At 34.7% G+C, this 21,527-nt stretch overlaps 2 protein-coding genes across 4 annotated transcripts in view; both read left to right on the forward strand.

Annotated features, from left to right (window-relative positions):
- LOC128996315 (phospholipid-transporting ATPase ABCA3-like) overlaps window positions 1-18,137 on the forward strand; it is a 46,947-nt gene extending 28,810 nt beyond the window's left edge. The window contains exons 21-32 of the mRNA XM_054421559.1: window positions 42-274; window positions 1,155-1,446; window positions 1,664-1,789; window positions 2,356-2,574; window positions 5,024-5,172; window positions 6,150-6,246; window positions 7,563-7,703; window positions 10,340-10,566; window positions 11,797-11,944; window positions 12,315-12,525; window positions 14,574-14,796; window positions 15,039-18,137. Of these exons, the coding sequence (XP_054277534.1) occupies window positions 42-274; window positions 1,155-1,446; window positions 1,664-1,789; window positions 2,356-2,574; window positions 5,024-5,172; window positions 6,150-6,246; window positions 7,563-7,703; window positions 10,340-10,566; window positions 11,797-11,944; window positions 12,315-12,525; window positions 14,574-14,796; window positions 15,039-15,203 (2,231 nt within the window). The 3' untranslated portion in view covers window positions 15,204-18,137. The remainder of the gene's footprint in view (window positions 1-41; window positions 275-1,154; window positions 1,447-1,663; window positions 1,790-2,355; window positions 2,575-5,023; window positions 5,173-6,149; window positions 6,247-7,562; window positions 7,704-10,339; window positions 10,567-11,796; window positions 11,945-12,314; window positions 12,526-14,573; window positions 14,797-15,038) is intronic.
- LOC128996316 (phospholipid-transporting ATPase ABCA1-like) overlaps window positions 1-21,527 on the forward strand; it is a 114,938-nt gene that overhangs the window by 35,923 nt on the left and 57,488 nt on the right. The gene's annotated exons all lie outside the window — the stretch shown is intronic.

The following is a 21,527-nucleotide window of genomic DNA, read 5'->3' on the forward strand; positions in this document are numbered from 1 at the left end:
AAATATTCTAGTTAAAATTACACTTATTCTTTTGTTTGTAGCTCTGCTGCAACAAGGTGAGAAGAATGTGGCCAGGTACAAGACCAAGGTGATTGTCGCAGCAGATTTCAACACGAGTGCCAACACGGCAACCGCGTTGTACAACGGTATTGCTTTCCACTCATCACCCATCGCTGTCAATCTGATATCCAATACGTTGCTGCGGGCCAGCAGTAACACGGCTAACAACACTATCACCACCACCAATCATCCACTGGACATCAAGAACTTTGTGGTAAGTTACACCTCACATCGTAGGACGTAGGGTCTAGCCCGGAACCATTACTTCCTAGGCATACAGTAGAAGGTTGCTGCATCATCACGTAGCTAAAATCCATTGGTTATTGGCGGAATTTGAAACCGGGACCTTGAGGACCGAAGTACCAAGCTTTACCAGCTCGCTCCCCAGATAAGTCACACCATTGGAAAAAGTAGTCCAACAATTTTTCACTACACAAAAAAAAAATTGATTATTTTACTCCCCCTAACATACTTTTTAGTTTATTCTAACCAAGGAAGATTTAAGTTGGAAAATAAGATGTCTTGAGGTCCAATGGTGACTAGGAAATTGTTATCACCAGTGTTATTAACAGTTAACTTACACATTTTACCATACCAGTTTGTTCCAATTTTCAACCAAGGAAGATTTAAGCTTGGAAGAAAGATACGTCTTCCTGAAAATATAGAATTGAGGTGTAGAAAGACTCTTGTTGAAGAGAAGTTAACAGATTAAGGTAGAGGTTATAATTGTATTCCAAATTTAATAGAAATTGATAAAGTAGGGGGTTTTCACTACTGTTTTTTTTTATCCCTTTTTTAAGGTAAAATTTGAATGATTTCAACATTTTTCCACAAAGGGAATTTCACGATTATGGAAAATGTCTGCAAGTTTCAATTTTCAAAAATCTAGGCTACAATTTTACAGTCAAATCAATATTGTCAAGATCTCAGGAAAATATTGTGAGAAAGTATCGAGGAACAATGATTCTGTGATACTATTAGAATAGAATGTTGAGCGATCTAGAATTGGCATTAGGCCATCCCTAATACTACAAATCAATTTTAAAAATGTACCTCTGTCAAAATATTCACGCTCAAACGTCCCCATGTAACAGGGCGCGTGCAGTCAACTCAACGACATATCGCTGTGGATGTCAGCATTCATGTGGCTCATTCTGGTACCGATGGGCATCAAGGGGTTCGTGATGGACTTCATCCACTTCCCTCACTTTGAGAGGGTCAACAATGCCAAGCAGTTGCAGCTGATGACAGGAGTGATGCCGGTTACTTACTGGGCAGCATGTTTCTCCTGGGACTACATCATCTACTGTCTGTCCGGCTGTACCATGTTCTTCATCATCTGGGCGATGGACTCGGCCGAGCTGTTCACCGAGGCTAGAGATTACGGTAAGGAAATTATGGTGGGCCGGACAATATAGAATGTGATTATGTTATTTGAGAGATGATTGTGGATACCATAAGTAAAATTAAACATATATTGTAGTTGTAATATAAGATTGAAAATTAATGTAGGCATGTAAAAATTCCTTGAGGTAATGGTACTTTTAATCTGGACAATTGCATACAATAGTTCTGGATGTTGTTGACATGTTTCTCCTTGCAGGTGTGTTTTCCCTGATCTTGTTGACGTACGGTGTCAGTGCGACGATGTGTGCTTACGTTTACAGCTTCATCGGCAAATCAGCCACAACTGCTGCGTCTGTATTCACCCTGCTCACACTATTCACAGGTTCGTTATGATTTTAATTAATATTCAATTTAAAATAGAATAAAATAATTTGTCGTAGGTAGATGTATATACTTTGGTCAGTAGTCCTATTTTGCGCTTTTGGTAACAGGTGTTATTTTTGTAATAACAAAACAAGAAGGAATCATCTAGTGTAGGAATGGTTCACTTGAAGAAATGAGTTTATCACACTGAAAGCATATTTTTGACCCTCACTAATTTTCTAAAGTTGAACTATAGCTTGTTTTGAAAAGAGTCACTCCAGGCCCCAGAAAAGATTCCTCATCAGTCTGGCTTTAGTTACTGATAATACAAAACATAAGAACAGCCTTACATACCCTAGAAAGTTAGGTAAAATTATATAATCAGCACCATCAAATGTTTAACAAGTTCAAATTATAAAAACCAAATTATTCATCTTTATTTGTGTAATAAATGCTGTTATGAGTGTTATGAAATTTTAAATTAGCTGTAATAGTAATTGCCAAAGAGAAAATTGTATAATATGTAGATAGCAGATTAGTGCTGTGAACGTGTCCAAATGTATATCGTTTGTTATTTGTCGGCAGGTATGATTGCTCCAATGGTGATGCACTTCATGCTGCGACTGTCTGATAGTGAAGGCACTTTTGTGTCGTCTGCTTTAATCGTGCCTTTGGACTACTTGTTGAGTCTCGACCCAACGTACGCCTTCGGCAGCGCCATCATGAACTTTGCCTACATCTTGTCTGAGGACAGCGCCTGTAGCCAGTGCGACAACAAGGAACTCAAGGCCGCCATGTGCACTGGTAAGGATTATTAAAAAAAGATTTGTTGAAATTATTTGTGAATTGTTAGAATGTGATTTATGTTATTGTAGTAAGTAGGCTATAGTTATAGCTAATAGATAATGTAGTTATTTTGTCGATAAGTGATGTTTTAAAATGTCCAGTTTGTTTTCGAATGAGTAGCAACTAGTGATATTAATGTTTTAGAACTCAATAACATTTCTTCGTGTATTACATAGCCTCCTCTAATGCAAGGACGCGGCAATGGTGTGTAGCAACGTCATACTGGCCACTGGCCAGCCTTGCCATGGTAAAAACAGTAATAACAAAGGTGTTAACATTAACATTGCGTAGATGCTCCGTTATAAATTAGTGCAACAGCTGTTTTGGTTTGCTGGGACAGCGGTGTTGCCGCTTCTGTCACACCACAGCCTAGTACTAGATGAAGCTATGTGTATTATCAAACCTTTTCCAGGACATTAAGAAAAATAATTCATTTAAGAGGCAAAATCAGTACTGGCGAGGTCTCTCCATTACGTTATCTCTGAAAAGTTAAAACAATCAAATCACTTAAATTATTACAGTAGAGTCCCGCAAACTCGGCACTTGATAACCCGGCAGTCTGGATAACTCGGCCATTGCCTGGCTCAGAAAATTAGTGATTTTTTTTTAGTACGAGTTAAATGTGGACTCAATCCAGATCAAGCCAAATTATTTGCAACTTATACCAAGGATTTGTTGTACTGTATCTGATGAGTTAATACTGACTTCTAATATAAATATAAATAAAAAAGGCAGTTAAAAAGCTTAAAAATTGTATTGCTCTTATTTTTAACCCTACCGGTAGTTCCCGATAACTCGGCATTTAACAAACCCGGCACCCTTCTAGTCCACATTACGCCGAGTTTGGGGGACTCTACTGTAATAAAATAAAATCTGCCTACAAATAAAATAAATGAATACTAGTAATGAATGGCACAGAATTCTTCTCTTGTTTTCACTATCATACTATTTTAAAATTTAAGAATTAAAGTATCTAGTTTATTTTTATTTTTTGAGTAAATAATTTGATTAAAAGTTAATTTAAATATACATTATAACGGTTTTAATTAGAAATTAACTGTGATTCTCAGACCTAAACCTTTTTATTGTGATTTATCTTTTCTGATTCAAACAAAATCACACTAAGAAATTAATAAACCCGTTTCCATCCCAATGCAAGGTGTCAAATCACTACTCTCATTCCAAATACATCCTTCCCCAAACAATTCAAACTCAAACCCACTACATACACTTTTAGCGACTTGAGGTTCAGATTATAGTTTTTAAAAGCTTCCAGTGTCTTGGCTTCTATCACGGCCCAATCACTGAACGGAACGGACCCTAAAGTGTCGGCCATGGCAGCTGTGAAGGCGTTGAGCTCTTGTACACCGTATCAGAGACAGGTTCTGATGCTGTACAAGAAGTGTCAAATCGGTGAGGTTGTGTGAGGTTTAGTTAGTTGCAGATGAGTTGAGAGGTGGTGGATTTTCTCATTTGTTCGCTGGAAAGAAATGTTCAAAAGCTGTGTTATAGGGAAGTTGAAAAGGTCTAGTAGTAAGGATTGCTATGTGTGTAGAGAGTATGGTGATATTCACAAACTGTTAAGGATACATACATGTAAAAAAGTTCCTTTACCTGTGCTTGTTGAGTGTGTACTTGTTGGGTGAAAATCAATTGAGGACGCAGAAGAGAAAATTGCACTTTTTTACTCCCAACTGCCATTCATTATAGAAACGTTACTCAACCTAACCACTTATAAAAAAAAATCTCTAGAGTAAATGTAAATAGTGGAAATGTAAAGAGATTTTTACTCTTTTCCGCGATGGAACGAATCGTTTACTTCCATAAGATTAAGATTGAAACTTTGAAGGTCCGTGGGATGCTGAAGGGGATTTAAACAGAAACTACCTCCACTTTATGATATCACATGACAACATATCGTTCTACATTCACTGATACATTTTTGAATGTCAATAGTGAAACATTTATAAACAGTTTTGAATAGCGATGTTGGATTTAGTAGTGGCTTACGATTTGCTTTGTGAAGGAAGTTGTTTTGGCTTCTAGTTAAAATTTAGGAGTATTTCTACAATTGAAATTTCCTGTCTGTGGTGCAGAAGTCTACTAAAGTTTAATCTCTTATGCTTATTGCTTATTATTTCTTTTGTAAATACTTTTATACATCTGCTTTTTTATCAGGTTCTTTCAAAGTTATGTTTACGTTTTTTCACTTTTTTCTCTTATGAACACATGATGAAATATTGCCCTTTTTAAGTACAAACACTCTTATTTTTTAGGTTCTGAGATATTTTATGAAGTTTGTCTAGACTGTTCCGTGATCCTAATTTTTCCAGGTTGGTTAACGCAATTCTTACCTTTCCATTCCAAGAATAACAACTCCTTAACTTAACAAAATTTTGTTTTCTAGAAAAATTGTACCTGTCATTTCCTACTAATGAGAATCCCAACGGTCTACTGCAGTACGTCATCTTCCTCGCTTTTGATTGGATGCTCTACATGGGTATCCTCCTGCTCATAGAATACGGCTACATGAGCCGTGCTTTTCACTGGCTAAAGGTATGTTTGAGACGATATTGGTTTTTAATTTGGTATTATTGTTGATCTTATGGGAATTATTTGAAAGGGAACGGTTCAAGCCCTGATCTTGTTACTATCTAACATCAACCTTTTGTTAGCTAACAACATTAATTGATAGCTCAATGAAAAATGCCACCAAAATCCAGTTAAGATCAAACCAGCGACCTTCAGATTGAGGGTAAACACTATAACCACTCGGCTACCCAGACGATTAACTTAAAAATTAATTTATTTCACACAAGCTGGGTGTTTGAGTAGTTGTAGTGCTTTGATCCGTAGGTTGGCGGTTTGATCCCAAGAGAAGTCAAAAGTATTTTGATGGTACGAACTTCGGCCCTGCTACCTTTTTAAGGTTTTAATGGTTGAAAAATGCCGAAGAACGCTGTAATGTGATTCAATACTCATCTGTACCCTGATTTGTCAGCATTGTACAAGCCTAACCTAATCTAATTAGGCTACAATGCTTGCATTAGCTGGCTATAGCATTAATATGGGGATGTTTACTTCTATCAATAGTCAAATACACTACTATACAAGAGTGTATTACCATAGATAAAACATACTCCCTTAGTAGATTTCTCATCCTTATGGAACAGCTGAAGCTAATTTTATTGTTAGTTCTGTACCTCAGACTATAGAGGTTGTGTTTTGATTACAATTTGTTTCTTGTTATTTCAGTCATTTAAACCCTTGTTTAGTTAAATAAAACGATCTAATCATAAAAATTAACTCGTCTCCTAGTTATATAACCAAACAGTAAATCACAAATCATGAAAATAACCCTAAAATAATAGAAAGAAAATTTCGTCTACACTAGCGATCAGTGTTGACATACATGAACTAGACACAAAAAACAAGCTTAAAATTTACAATGGGATGATGAGTCTACTTATGTTGGTTAGTCTATGGTGTTACCAAAGGTATTGTGTTGGTTACAAATTCCATTACATTTTCAGGTCCAATGGGTCGGCAAAGATTTTGACAAACTGCTTTCGGAAGATTCGGATGTGAGAGACGAAAGAGACAGGGTCGATGCTGTTAGAATCAAAAATGGTAAGTTAAGAAGTTTTAAAGTTATGTACAGTATATGGTTTATATTTTGGTTTCAGCTTTTTTTACGAATGTGTTATTTTCACCTGTGAATGCAAAGAGTAATGAAGTCAGGTTGTATTCTGTTTCTGTATTGGTACCTAAGGTTGTACAATATTCTAAAAAAAAATAACAATCTTTTATTTATTCATTTTCACTTTTTTAAATCACGTTCGTTGATTTCTTTTGGAATTGTCTTAAATACCTAGGGATTTTGTATAATTTGAATCAAGCATCACGTTGTTAATAACAACTTCCAAAAATGAAGATAGACAGTTATTTATACCTCAACAATCTTCACATTCACAGTAATTTGTTATCATTGTATAAATTCATCACTATTCTAGGTGTGTGTGTAACCACTTTTTTAGTTTTTAGATTTTTCGACTTTGTGCTCGATCTCTCGAGCTTTTAGGCCAGGCTTGGCTTGGCTTGAAAATTGAGCCCCTCACAGACCTCTTTTTTTTACTTTCACAAGTAAATAATTCAACTAGCCATACCTTAAAATTGAGTTTATCACCTTACTTTGTACAATTTATATTTTATGGCATGGAAAATTACACTTCTCGCAGCCGTTTTCAAGTTGTGTGCAAGTTTTAATTATTTGGTTTAATTTTGTTTGCAGCCTGCACTAAAAGTAGTGTACAGTTACCTCTTCTTCCCGATGCAGGTACTTTGAATTACAGTTTAAATCATTTGACCATTTTAATCCTGAATGTCTTCGAATGGCTTATTAAAAACAGCTTTATTCAGTAATTTGAATACCTTCATTCATATTTTCTTTAGAACACCTTTCACATGTTCATGTTAGTTGCTTACGGTTGTAGTAAAGTTGAACTTGCTGACTAAAGCAGATAGAGCACACTTCACTTAGTGATTTGAAAACCCAAAATGCGTTTTTGTCTTTTCATTTTCCATTATCCTTTTGCAACATTATGTGCAATTCGCTCCACATGTGAAATGGAGTCATGTGCTGAGACTCAAATAAAATCTTTGTTAATATTTTTTATCGTCAAGTAAATTATATTGTAGATTTCTAAAAAAAAGTTATCAAAGTTCAAATCATTGACAATTTTATAAAATAACTTAAAATTCAGTTGGTTTAATCAGTTTTGATATAGAGTGATAGAGTGCCGAAGGACCGTACGTGATATTTTACCAAAATTTCTCTATTTGTATAGCTTACACTGTCCATGCACCATGGTATAGTTTATTTAATTTTCTCTTACTTTTGTTCAACCTATTATCTGCAAGCTTGAATGTCCACTTGTGTTTTGTAGATGTAAAAATGAACGTAATTTCAACTTCACATGATGTACCAGATTTTGCATATATGAAGGAAAAACTCAGTAAAAAACTGGGTATAAACAGATCAGTTGAGGAACAAAGAAATAACAAAGAGAAAGTCAAAAAAGGAGGAGGTAAACATAAATGTTGATAAACGGGGGAATTTATGTGGGTTTGTAACATCAATGTGTGGGTATTTCTTGGCACTGTCACCTGTTTTTACTTTTATCTCCAAGAGGAGAAAGTATTCTTTTAGTCAATATTTTCGAGTTCACATTTTGGATAAAAACATCCATTTAAGTCCTGAACCCAAAATGGTTTTTGAGTGATGTTTGTCTGTGTATGTGTGTGTGTGTTTGTAAGGCTTAGGTAACAGTAAATTTTATAAGCGTGCACAACACAAAACAGGGAGGTCCCGTTTAGGCCATGTTTGATTTTTGGGAAATTGTCAACATTTTGATGATATTTCAAAACTTTCCAAACAAAATAACTATTTTTGGGCGAACCTCCCCGTTTGCAAAAATCTAAGATATACACAACTTACACACTTAGTTCCAGTGATCGCCACCACCAAACAGTTTCAAACAGTTGTGGAATGAGTGACTGAAGCAGTTAACTTTAATTTTGATAATCATTATTTTATGAAAATTTTAAAAACTGTATACCATTTCTTTGTTAACTAAGAAAATAAAATAGTCAGTACAATATTAATTGCTGTCTTGATGAACAATTAGATGAATGATGGCTTGAGTTCTTCCTTTATGTCATGTGTTAAACGTAATCATTTGTTACTCAATTATAAAGAAAAGGTAAAAATTATAAACAAAATTGTTCAATGTTTTTCATCAAATCAAAATAAAGAAACAAACACTCAGGAACTAAATAGTAGAACTGAGAATCGTACAAAACACCTTCACCGTTCTGTTGGGTCCAAATTTGTAAATCTTTTGGGCACTAAAGTAAGTCCTTAACTGTTTTTGTTGACAGTTATGCATTATCTACCTCTGTTTGTTTTTATAACATTCATCATTGTTTTCTTGTGTGTGTTTTACTAACAATCATCATTTTAGTGTAAGTTTTATACAATCTTTGACTGGATCGAACTATGCTGTACGTTCTATTCCTGGGTTTTAGTCAGTTTTAGTTAGAATAAAAATTGATTTAGTTTAATTAAACCTGTGAAAGAGTGTGCTGTGGGTGGTTACTAGGTTTTGTTGTATAAACCATCTGTTAATACCACTTACTATTTTTACAACTCAAATCTACTTATTATTAAATTGAGAAAAAGAGAAAATATTTTTTTGACAGGAGCTCACTCTGAGGAGGCTCATTCCATTCAACTAAGGTCTATTTGAATGGAACATTTGCTACAGATGGTTCATATAGTTGGTATGTTCCCAAGTCAATGGTAAAAAAGCTAAACAGTGTGTATAGAACTGAAATTGTAAAAAGTTTTGTATGTATTGTTGGGGATAATTTTTAACGTTTTATTGTAAAATCAGGATTTAAACAAAAGTGTGCAATAAATATTCTTGGCTGTTAATATTACGAACCCTCATAGCAAACTGCATGGTTTGCACTCTTACATTTTTAATTTACATGTTAAGAGAATTTATTTTATGGTGGATTTCAGTCTTAAAAAGTCATTCTAATCGTGGTCTTTAGTTGAAGATTGTGTCAAAAACGACAAAACACTTTCATTCACCGATGTTTTTGCCTAAAAGCAGAGTGCCATCCTCAGAGCGACTTGACTTCTGCTCAGATGATGTAGAAAGTGTTTTGGCGTTTTTGACTCGGTCATCGCCCGAAGACCACCATTCTACATTAAGCGAATATGGAAGTTATTCAGCTTACTATTGTTGAAAGCTTTGTTTTTACCATTACTAGTTGCTCTGATGATTATAAGATCATGGTAGTCATGTTCCATCTCTGACCAATAAAACAGGAGTTTTTCAACTGTATAGGCTACTTTATTGGTTTTGGCATGTTGAAATGAAATGTACTATGCATATTTCTGCACGTTAGGCATTTGAGAATGATATGGGTGATGGTTTCACTTTTAGATACAAGTTTAGGATTTAGTAATTAATTTTATAAGAATTCATATGTTTTTAATAACCAATCCATTCACCGTATCATAAATTTGGATACCAAACACGATTACACTTTAACAATGAATTTAACCCAGCTAAACCTTATCACTTGCAAATTAAATTAGTTATTACTAGACTCAGCACTCTGCCTAGAATCTTGAACACCTGTACTTTTTTTACACTTATTTTATTTTGAAAAATCAGTCAAATCGCAAATTGCCCTTTTCTTTAACTTTTTACCTTACCACAAAAAAAATCAAATATTCTGAATCCTTTTACAAATTTTTATTAAGTGTTTGATTTGATGTTATCTACTTAAACCAAATAACAAAATCTTAAAAATTTACAAGGAAATTTAAAATTATTAGTTCATTTTTAAACTGTCTAGGCCTACTGGAACACGTTTCCAATCTTATGTCAACACCAGAAAGAAAGAAAATTAATCACTGGAAACCATTTCAGTGTCCACATTTTTATATTACAGTAACTTTGTCTATAACTATAAGCTTGTTAAAACATGTTTTTACTTTAAAGTGAATGGTGATACTTAATGTGTATTATCCAAAAAAATCTCAAAAGAACTTGGTTCAACCTTGTTATCCTTTAAATTTTTTGTTAAGAACATTTCTAACATACTTGATAAAATCTTAAATCCTTAATAATTTTAATTTTTTCAGATGACAGCGTCATGCTGGTTGTAGATGGTTTGGCCAAAAAGTTCAGCCGATCGTTCGCTGCCGTGCAGGGAGTCAGTTTCCGAGTTTCCGCAGGAGAGTGTTTTGGTCTGTTAGGAGTTAACGGAGCTGGTAAAACCACCACTTTCCGTATGCTAACAGGAGATGAGAATCCGACGGCCGGCAACGCAAGGATACAGCATTATGACCTCGTCAGGAATAGAAGCAAAGTACGATAAACATTTTCTTTTCAAGAATTTCTATTTCTCGATTACTTTTAATTGTTACTGGTAACCGGTGTGGAACCTTTGATAACTGAAGTAGACATTCCATCACCAAAAGGCTGTAGCTGGTTATAGAATGAAAATTAATATTGATTAGCCAAAAGAGTGTGCTGATGTCAATATCTATTTTATTTAGATTACAACAACTTAACACGTAAGCTACTGATCATAACATAGATGCAATGCTGCGGTCATTGCCACGGGCTGACATACATATTTTAATTTTACACATAGACCAGGTATCACTTGGTTAACAGTTCCCAAAGCATTCGGACCAGTGATGCAGCAAAGTTAAAAAAAGTTTTGCCAACTATCATATGACGTGAATAATCATCATATCCACAGACCATGTGATGCACATATGAGACAGAAATCCCTGTAGACCACTGGAGAGAATTCAGGGCCTTCAAATAGACCGTTACTAAGATATAAGCTTTTAATAACATTGGGACACTGACGCAAATATGCGACGTCATTCTGGGTAGAAACCGACTGTCGCATATGTGCGTCGCTGATCCATATGAATGAAAAATTAAGTACTATTGCGGTAGTAAAACGTGTTAACCAAATAGGATTGAAGGCAACTTATTGTAAAATATATATCTTAGTATCAAAAACTAAGGGGGAAAATTTGATTTTCACATCAGCATACACCATAAGAGGACACGGATGGTACATATACTGTAGACGGAACGTGTACTTCAGTATCCAAATAGCAGCGGTTAAACCTTGTATTTATTAGATCAGTTGTTGTTCTAACCTAAAAAGTCTGTAAGCTTTTCCAAAAATTAGACCCATGATTCTCTATTTAATTTAGTTTCTGTACTATATCCAGTTTTTAATAAAGAGGAAAACTGATTTGAAATACAACTAAACTTTTCCCTACTTTTGTTCCTCTCTTCACATATGTCCAGGTTCAGTCCTGAGTAAAGTCTTGATGGTTTAAAACTGGAGTCAGCTGTCCATAGACATTTACTTTTAATAAATAGTCCTGGCTCAAGACAGCTGTTAGTAACAAAGCTACACAAGAAATCTCACTTCATTCTGCACTCGTACTTGGGTTTAAGTAAGCCCAGTATTACTGAGATCTAGTAGCTTAACTAGGATCTTAACTTGTAATGATAATAACGTTTACTCAATACATTAATGGCTAATGAAGCGTTCTATTTTTTACAGTACCTGTCGCAAATTGGCTACTGTCCGCAGTATGATGGAATCAACACATTCCTAACTGGCGAGGAAATGTTACGATTGTTTGCCAACTTACGAGGCATCCCTGAGGCTCAGATTCAACCTCAGATTAACGACTGGATCTCACTACTCGGTAAGTATTACAACTTTAATAGTAGACTGTTCTCGATCATTCATTGAGGTTGACAAAATAGTCAGAAAAAGCGAGTAGGTCCAAAAAACAGAAAATAATAAACCCATGTAATAAAACCACCACTATTGTTATCTTTTATTTTTTGTTATGTTTCATTGTTTTATTTATTGTAATGTTTTTAAACCACCTATGGTTTACAGAGCTTCCTTGCCGATTTCATACTCCTATTTTGTATAGACACAAATTGTCTTTTCAGTCATTTCTTAATAAACATTATGTCAGCATTTGTGTCTAATCTTTGGGTGATATGGTTTGAAACAACTCAAACCATTACTAATGAACTGTGATATAATACTTGACATGGTGGCAGGCCTAGATGAATACCGTCACCGACGTAGCAAGAACTACAGCGGAGGAAACAAGCGTAAGCTGAGCACAGCTATGGCTCTGATCGGAGACCCTCCCGTAGTGTTTCTGGACGAGCCGACCACAGGGGTCGACCCAGTGGCAAGACGCAACCTGTGGGACGTTCTGGGGCGTTGTCAGAAGAGTGGTCAGGCCATCATTCTGACCAGTCACAGGTACGAATACCGCAGAAGTGCAGTTAGTGGTGACACGTTGTATAAGAACAGTTGTGAGTGGGTTTTGGTGTAGAGAGAACCTATAGGCAATAGATCATTCAACTTGCTATTGGTTTTTAACCCATTGGGGAAGGGATTAATGCCCTGCCTGCATTGTGATTAATTTTACCGAATTTGTAGACTTTTACTCTAATTGTTAGAAAGAAAACCTTAGGTAATAAATTATTACTTCTTTTGCTATTTTGTTCACAGTAAAATTGTCTACAAAAAAAGGGTAATTAGATAGTCAAAGTGTAAAATTAAAAAAAATTAAATTATAAAGATTATAAACAATTTGTAAAATAAAAAATAAAATTTTTTCAACTATCTTTTTTTTAAAAGTAAACTTGATTTAAAAAATTCTAGGATTAATCCAGACACCAAATGACACTACTGTTATAAAGTTCAATTGATTCCCTGTGTAGAAAAGTTACAAGTTGTTTACTTTTATAAGTAGGTAATAACATAGAAAAAAATTTTGTTTTACCTTACCGCAGCTGATTCTGGGGGATATCTGGTTTCCATGGCAACACAACCTTGGTTGTTATTCACAAACATTTTTTTTTTTTTTTTTACTTTATTTAATTTACAATCTGTTCAAGTTGAACAATAAGCAAATGATATAAATAGTAATACAAAAATAACTTGAAGAACATGAGCTAGTGATTGACCACCGTCAACACTAGCTAACATTCACAAACATAAATGAGTAATTATGAAAAACAAGAAGTAAGATATTTATAAACATCAAAAAAGTAGGGATGGACGAGATTGGATTTTTAGTTCAAGACGAGACGAGATTTTTTATTTCTCATAAAATTTCGAGACGAGATCAAGACGGAATTTCCCTTCTCATACACAACGGGAAATGCACGTTCAAAATTTTTACCTGATTTTGTAACATTGTTAGATGACTGTTTAAATAAAAAAATAATGATAATAGGCAAGAATATTTACAATCTTTTATTAAAAAACATCAGCATAACATTTTTTTATTAATCACGCCTAACTTATTAAAAATGCCTACGATTAGGAAACATAGTGATATCAGTTAGGATGGAGTTAAACTTATCCTAAAATAAAATAAATCATAAAATAAAAGCAATATTAATTTTTATAAAATAGTTACTTGTTTTGACTTTTTATAGTAATAAAACATTCCTCACACTGCTTACACTTAACAAAACTTCTCAAATGTTATTAAAGTAATATTATTAAAATAATTAAAGTAATATTTACATTTAAAGAATTAATTAAATAAGAACGCCTTCGCAAAGGAAACGCAACTATAACACGCTCCTGTATTGCGGGTATTGCATTGACTTTCTGCAGGCGTTTTTAATTTTTTTAATTCTTGTCTTGATAAAAATCTCGGCCAAAAAGAAATCTCGTCTCTTGTAACGAGATTTAAAATTTCCCGAAATTTCGAGACTTGACCATCCCTATATAAAAGTAAGGAGAAACAAAGGGGGGAAAATAATAATAATAAATAACTAGTGGTGCTGCGTAGCGGTGATACGAGCGGCACTCGTAAGTCAGCCGCCGGGCCTGCAGCGGCCGTATGAGTAACGCTTTTAAGTTGGTGCCAATGGGTTAAGTAATTAGTTGGTCTTGGGCAAAGAACCAGCTAATAGTACAAAGTAAAAGGTCACAAAACATGACATAGATATGACTATATTTTCCTAATATAGGACTTCTTCAGAGTCAAGGTATCTTCACTCAGATGATGTCCAGTACTAGAGGATATTTTGTTACCATTAAATTGTGTACCTATTAGCCGCTAGACCCCATTTTGCTCAGGCAAGCTAACTGAAGCTTCCTTTTCAGAATTATTCCTAAACACTTAGTATTCCTTTAAAATATGGCCTGATTCCATGTCAATTTTTTTATGACATTGTGCCAAACATTTATGAACTTTTTGCAATGAACTTCTGCAGTAAATTAATTAAATCTATTCCTTCTTTCTCAATTTGAGTAAAATCAAACTAACAACTATCCTCTCTTGACAGCATGGAGGAGTGTGAAGCACTCTGCACTAGGCTAACTATCATGGTGCGAGGTCGGATGAAGTGCATTGGCAGTAACCAGTACTTGAAGCAGCGCTACGGCCAAGGTTATACGATCATGATCAAGCTGCACACACTACCTGCACAGGACAATCTGCTGCAGCATCTCAAGATGAGTGTGGAGAGGGCGTTCACGTTCAATTGTACACTCAAGGACGAACACAAGGTGAGAACACTTTTTTTGTCCCACCTTCACAGCCTGAGAACCGTTTTACACATTATGAGGCAAAGCCTAGAGTTTCGTGGTATTATCACTTAGATAAAATACATCTGTGGTTGGCGGGATTCAAACTTGAGACTTTAGGGACCAAAGTCCCACGCTCTACTACTAGACCAGCATGTTCCCTAGGCTTAGGTCTAAATGTACCGTCCTATAAACCGTCATTACTGAAGTTTGTTTTGTTTCAGAGTTTACTGCACTACCAGATGACAGACACAAACATGCCTCTGTCTCAGATATTCAGTGAGATGGAGGAACTAAAGAAGGTACATTCCATTGTGGAAGATTACACGGTGGGTGACACGACGTTGGAACAGGTGTTCATCTCATTCGCTAGGCAGGGCGACAGTTAGTCTGCACCAACTTGCACAAACACCCATCTACTCGCTTCAGTTCGTCTGAGAATGGCTGTGATAGGAGCCTTGGTGAGGCTTCCTAGGATAGTTTCAGGATGAGATTATTTCTTTTCACTCAGATTTTCTGCTAAAGTTCGTTATTCTTTCAAAGCCAATATCTTAAGAAACTTCAGTCGTATCGAGCAGTTAATTACAAGCAAATAACAGCTGCTTGTGTGGAGGAGTTTTGTTGGAGAAATGTTTTTGCAATATGTGTTTGTAGTTTCTAAAAGATACAGAATTTGTTGACAATGATTTTAGGGGCATAGGATAAGGTTCGGCTGAGACAATTTCTATTAATTCAGACAATTTTCTACAAGTTTTTTTCCATACAGCAATTTTGTTGTTAACAGTTTGTTTTTAAAAAACTTATAGTTTCTTAGTGTTACAGAACTGGTTGAAAATGTTGGTAAAGGCCAAAGTAAAATGTTTAAGACTTGTAAAAAAGTGGACCATAAAATTATATAACATCACATTCTACGGGTGTTACCTGCGTGTTTACATAGCACTTCTTGTTTTTGAGTTTGTATGTTTAACCGTGTTAAACTTTAATGTAAAACTGCTAAAGATGTATTAAAGAAAATATTTTCTTATGCCAGTTATTTTTGTGGTCGTTAAAGTACTTAAAGGTTTAAGAGAGTCTGATATTGATAATCTAGAGATTGTAGAAGTTTGGAATAGTCAAATACATGGTTGTGTCCTTTTGCACTCCTGGATTATAAACTGAATATATACATACGACGATAGAAGGAAATATTTGTAAAAATCCCTTCTTATAAAGTTGGGAATATCCACTAGATAAAACATAACTTTTTTTGTAAGAGTTTTGTTTAAGATTGAAGAAGTTTAAAATAGGCACACAACTGTTAAATAATGTTTTGTGTCCTGTTGCACAACTGGAATATAAACTTAAAGTTTATTAATAATAGAAGGAATGAAGGAAGTATTGATGAAAATCACCTCTTATAAAATTGGGGGAAAGTTGGACCTAACTTGGGTTTTTCAAGAGTTAAGTTTAAAATTCATAGTTGAAAATATTCAGCAAAGTTAAGTGGTCATACAGTTGCAACCTAAGTTAAAAATGATTTTATAAAGATGTATTTTATTCATACTATCTACTCAGTAATTTAACCATCTCGTAGGTTAGTTTCAGGCTTTATTTGTTTCATGCCGTGACTACCTATATTTGTGGCAGCTGTTTTTTTTTTTTTATTACTGAGAGATTGGGTTGTATATAAATAAATTCATGGTATTTATTAGAAGATGTATAATTGTATAAATACAGAACAATTAAGTTCTTAATTAGTTTTGCCAAAGAGAATCTTTATGTTAATTCATTGATGCATTAGGGTAGAAACACACATACAGCGACTGGGAGCGGAGCGTAGCGGGGCAATCTAGAGCGACAAAATCAAACCTATACAATCAAGTAGTAATGAGCACACAAACCGCTGTTGCGAGCGTAGCGGTTAACTTTGGTACAATCTCGTTTGTATTTCTAGCGTTTAGGAGCGGAGCGGGCAATGATCTTGTGGACATTTTTTGTTCCACTTTCGCCAATTGGCCGATCTGTATGCCCATTCTACAGGAAACGTAAACTACCCAGAGCGTTTTGGAACCTGCTTGAACCTTCGAAATTTTTTTTAAGAATGTATTCAAAGTTTGAGGTAGACATGTATTGCATAAATCAGGAACTCAAAACAAATGGTGATATCACCATGTACCTCCCTTTCTCCATTCACTCCATGCAACTACTCCGATCGGTTTGAAGCACGCAAAATTAATGTTTTTAGCCAAGTGTTTTGCGGTGCTGCAAATTGCAAACTTACTATGTGATATCCTGGAAATGATCAAGCTCTCGTTCGTGTCACTCTCAATAGTCGCTGCATGTCGCACCGCTACAGCTCGCTCTGGATCGCGCCATGCCCGCTCCTCTCCCAATCCCCGTATGTGTGTTCCTACCCTAAGACAGCTAAATGTTTCTTAAGTGTTGGTAAGTGTATTGTTGTGTTGTTCTTATTCAGACCTAAAATACAATCACACAATCATCATTTTACACAAATGTTACTGCTACTTAACTATTTTACTACTTTAGTTTTTACTACAAATAATTCAATGAAAGTGCCTTCTAATTTTTGTTTGGTACTCCATGATATACACACACAATATGATAACACACACTAAGAGTTTAAAGATCTGCATAATATCTCATTTATTTGAACTAGCTTTAATTTTTTAATGGTTTAGACATACTACGGCAAAGTATTATTTTACTTTTATTTATTGTTAAATAAATATTGATATATAATCTTTAATCTTTGGTTAACTTATCCTTAAAATATAAAAATACATTGTTAGAAAACGAGAGATCCCCTTATACTACTTGGATATGTGATAATTAAATCTCATTAGGGAGCAAATATTTTTCCCTTAATTGGGAATGTTATTTTTATCGTTAAAAATACATCCTTCTGTATTTTGTTTATTCCTATACTAAACCTAAAAAATAATAAATAAAATGCTGTGTTATGGGTTTCTAGTCTACAACTACACCAGACTGAAGTATTATTTGAAGATTTTTCAATATTATTTTCTATATAAAAAACAAAAACAATAAAAACATGTACAATATTTTGGTTTTAAGTCTTAAAATGTGTTATGAATATTCCCCCTTAAATATATGGGGTTTTATTGAAGGGTTTAAGGATAAGTTAAATTAATTGTTATAAAATAGAGAAACACTTGTTTTATGGGAGTAGTTAAACTGTTTTTATCTTGTATGTACGTTTTTGCTATATTTGTGTCAGTGTGTTTAATAATTAATTGCTAATACATCCACTATTATAAACTTTATGTTGTAACACTATAAAATAAACATCGTCATTTATTTTCTATCAGAGTATTTGACTGTAACAATTTCCAATACAGGGTGAGGCAGTGAAACAGCACAATTTTGAAAAAACTTAAGTACATGAGTGGAAATTAATTTTTCACCGATAATAACTTAAATAATAACTTTTTTAATACAGTGTCAATAAAATGGTGTACTTGGTTTTGCACACATTTCACATTGATTCATGTTGAATTATGAATTGAAATCAGCCCATTACGTTTTTTTAGCGTTTTCATAACATCTGCAATCTTTTTATAATACTTTTTCGTGCTAGCAGTGGCTTCAAAGTTATTCGCCCAAAGGAGGATACCTTTCCTTAATGGCACGGTAGCCCAAGGCGATAGAACGGAAAGTGCGCTGAGCACAAACCATAATATCCTTGTTTTTTTGTAGTACGCCTTTACAGCAAACGCGTGTTGGGCACCCATCCAACGCTCCATGTCTAGTGAAATTTCCACTTGCCTAGACACCTATGGTCATTTGTCCCGTACTTTAATAGCACCCTTTGTCAGCTGGTATCGTAATCGTGCCGTTTCACTGCCTCACAATGTACAAGTTATTTTAGGTTATCAAACTGCTTTACTTTCCTTGGTTCCCTTTTCCAACTTTTCTTGTTTCAAGGTATCAAGAAAATAAATTGTTTCAAGGTATCAAGAAAATAAATTGATTCAAGTAATCGATTTATATAAATAATCAGTTAATTCATATTGGTATCAGTTTTGAGGGGTATATACTGTATTTTTTTATTTTTAAGGCATAGGAGATAGTTGGAAGTTTTCAATAGATAAGTTACTCCCCATCAAAATAAAAAAAAAAATAAAATAAAATAGGGATGGACAAAACTGGATTTTAAGTTATAGATGAGATTGAGACAAGATTATTTTTTCTCATCATAATTCAAGACAAGATTATAGATCTCAGTACTATCACAAATTATTCATTTGCGTAGTTTCACAATTGGTAAAATAACAATCTATTAAAACAACTATAAAGTACAATAACTATTTATTCATTACAAAGGTAGATACAAAAAGAGTGTTGAAAATAAAAGCTTACACAGGAGCTTGAATATTTATGAAAATCTTAAATAAGAAAAAATAAAATAAAACATCTTTAATGTAATGTAACTGTTAATGTGTTTAACTGTAACATGCATACCAAAACTTTCAGTATCACAACAAAAACCGTTGAGAAAAAAGAAAATAGTAGTAGCTTGTTCAGTGTTACTTCTGATCTCAGTGATAATGATATCATACACAGTAAAACCTTATTATATCTGTTATATACAGGACCAGGGTTGTAACAGATAAACAAATTACCGGATTAACCGATTATTGAGTGTAGACAGTTAAAAAAACGCCTTCAGAAAGTCTGCAATACAGGAGCATACTGGATGTCACTTTTCCTTTTCAAAGACGTTCTAACTTTTTTTTTCTCGTCTTTGAGTGAAGTCAATCTCGCTCAAACTAATGAAAATTTTATATTTTTGCAAATTTCTCAAAAATTTTAGACTTGTTCATCTCCAGTTAAAAAATTTTGGTATCAAAAGTATTAAAATTCAACTACATTAACTCCTTTTAACTCTATCCTCTTAATCTAAATCTTTTGATTAAACAAAATGGTGCGACCCCCAATGCTTTAAAAATTATGGTTCAAAAGTTATAGCTTATAGCAAATTTTGTGATTTTACCCATGAAATAAATACCTCAGTTACTCCCACTCCTCACCCATGATAAGGGTTGTGACTAGTTAACGGGAGAAAGTATACTGTTTATTAAACACCCCACAGAGGAGGTTATCGGCATTATAGATGCTCAAATTAATCGTAAAGGTTAAGTCATTGGAATACCATACGTACAAAACAGATTCACAGACAAGTGCCATGCCAACTAGGTTTGGAATGTTGCTAGGCAAGCAATTGGCATTTCTAATTTCAGTTTGAGTTTGACCCATGTTCTGTCCAAAAACCTTTAGGGATTTAGACATTAGAAATGTTAGTTGTGTAAATAAAAACAAGTCATTTAACATCAACAATGTTATTGTTAACAGCAATGGTTTGTAGTTTGTTAGTGCCAATTTATGAGGGAAAAGTTGTTTAGAATCTGGGTAATAGATGGCCTGTAACAGTGACTAAGGCTTACATGATTATGGATTAAGGACCAGTTGATCTTAGACACAAGGCAACACAGATCATTCACTCCATTCTACATTCACCTTGCATTCATGTTCAGGTTAAAATACAAAGCAGCGCTGTCTTGCTGAAGTCTTAGGCCCGGTTCACACGAGCGACTTATCTAGCCGACTCGGTAAGCCCGACTGGGTAGCGGACCACAGGATCAAATGTAGCCGTTCACATGAGCATAGGGCGACGACTAGCTAGCCGCGTTCGAGCTTGGTGTCCCAAAACATAGTCGGGCCCCGCTTCCCAGTCACTCATGGCAGCTACCCAGTCTGTAGCAGTACACATAGCCTTATGGGAGCGTTCACACGAGCTATCGGGTAGTCGCGCTGCAGCTCGCATTCTTCCCTTTGTTCTCACTGTGCACCAGTGATGGATCCGAGTGGATATCGATATTTTCATCTAGTCCGTGGACATGTCGCTCGTGTGAACCGGTGTATCCTGTGATCCACTACCCAGTCGGGCTTACCTAGTCACAGCCTAGTCAGCTAGATAAGTCGCTCGTGTGAACCGGGCCATAAGTGAGCTTGTGAATAAGCCCAAGTTCAAGTTGTCGGACATGTAGATACAAGTTTCATATATTGTCATCAAACTGTCCATTTAACAGCCAAGGTCTTCTTTTCCGGAAGAGTTCAATTGTACCTGATTAAAGGTTAAAAAATGTTTAAACAATTCTCAGACAAATGCTATGTATGTCATTAATTAACCATTCATATAGTGGACTAAGAGCTATTCAAGTTTAAATCAGGCAAAAGAATGGAATGCTAGTTTACTTAGGCATTGTTTGAACCATAGCTTGGTAATAGTGTTTGTCTATCAGGAGGTCGATGGTTTGATTCTGAAGAAAGTCAATAGCTTTTGTGTTGCTGAAGCGGGAACTAGCTGACCTTGTGATCATCTCATCCATTCCACACTCATCTTTCCCTTGAAATTTGCACCCTAGTGCGTAACATGGATCAAATTTAAAATCAATTAAAAAACTAGCAAAGCATGCCCCACTTTTTAAAGTCATTCTTGTTTATTTAAAAATATATTTGATCCGATGAATAACAAATTAAAAAAGGTTTGTAAGGTAATATTTGTGGAACATTACCGGAATCCTCTCAAACTTAACTTCAACTAGGGGAAAAGGAATTAAAATTTACAGAAGGTCTACAAAAATTATATTTTATTATAAAACCATTCATAGCATTTATAAGTGTAGTTTGGT

Source organism: Macrosteles quadrilineatus, unplaced genomic scaffold (genome assembly GCF_028750875.1).
Source record: "Macrosteles quadrilineatus isolate MER2022 unplaced genomic scaffold, UCM_ALF_1.0 Scaffold_6__1_contigs__length_79288215, whole genome shotgun sequence".
In the NCBI taxonomy this organism is placed as follows: domain Eukaryota; kingdom Metazoa; phylum Arthropoda; class Insecta; order Hemiptera; family Cicadellidae; genus Macrosteles; species Macrosteles quadrilineatus.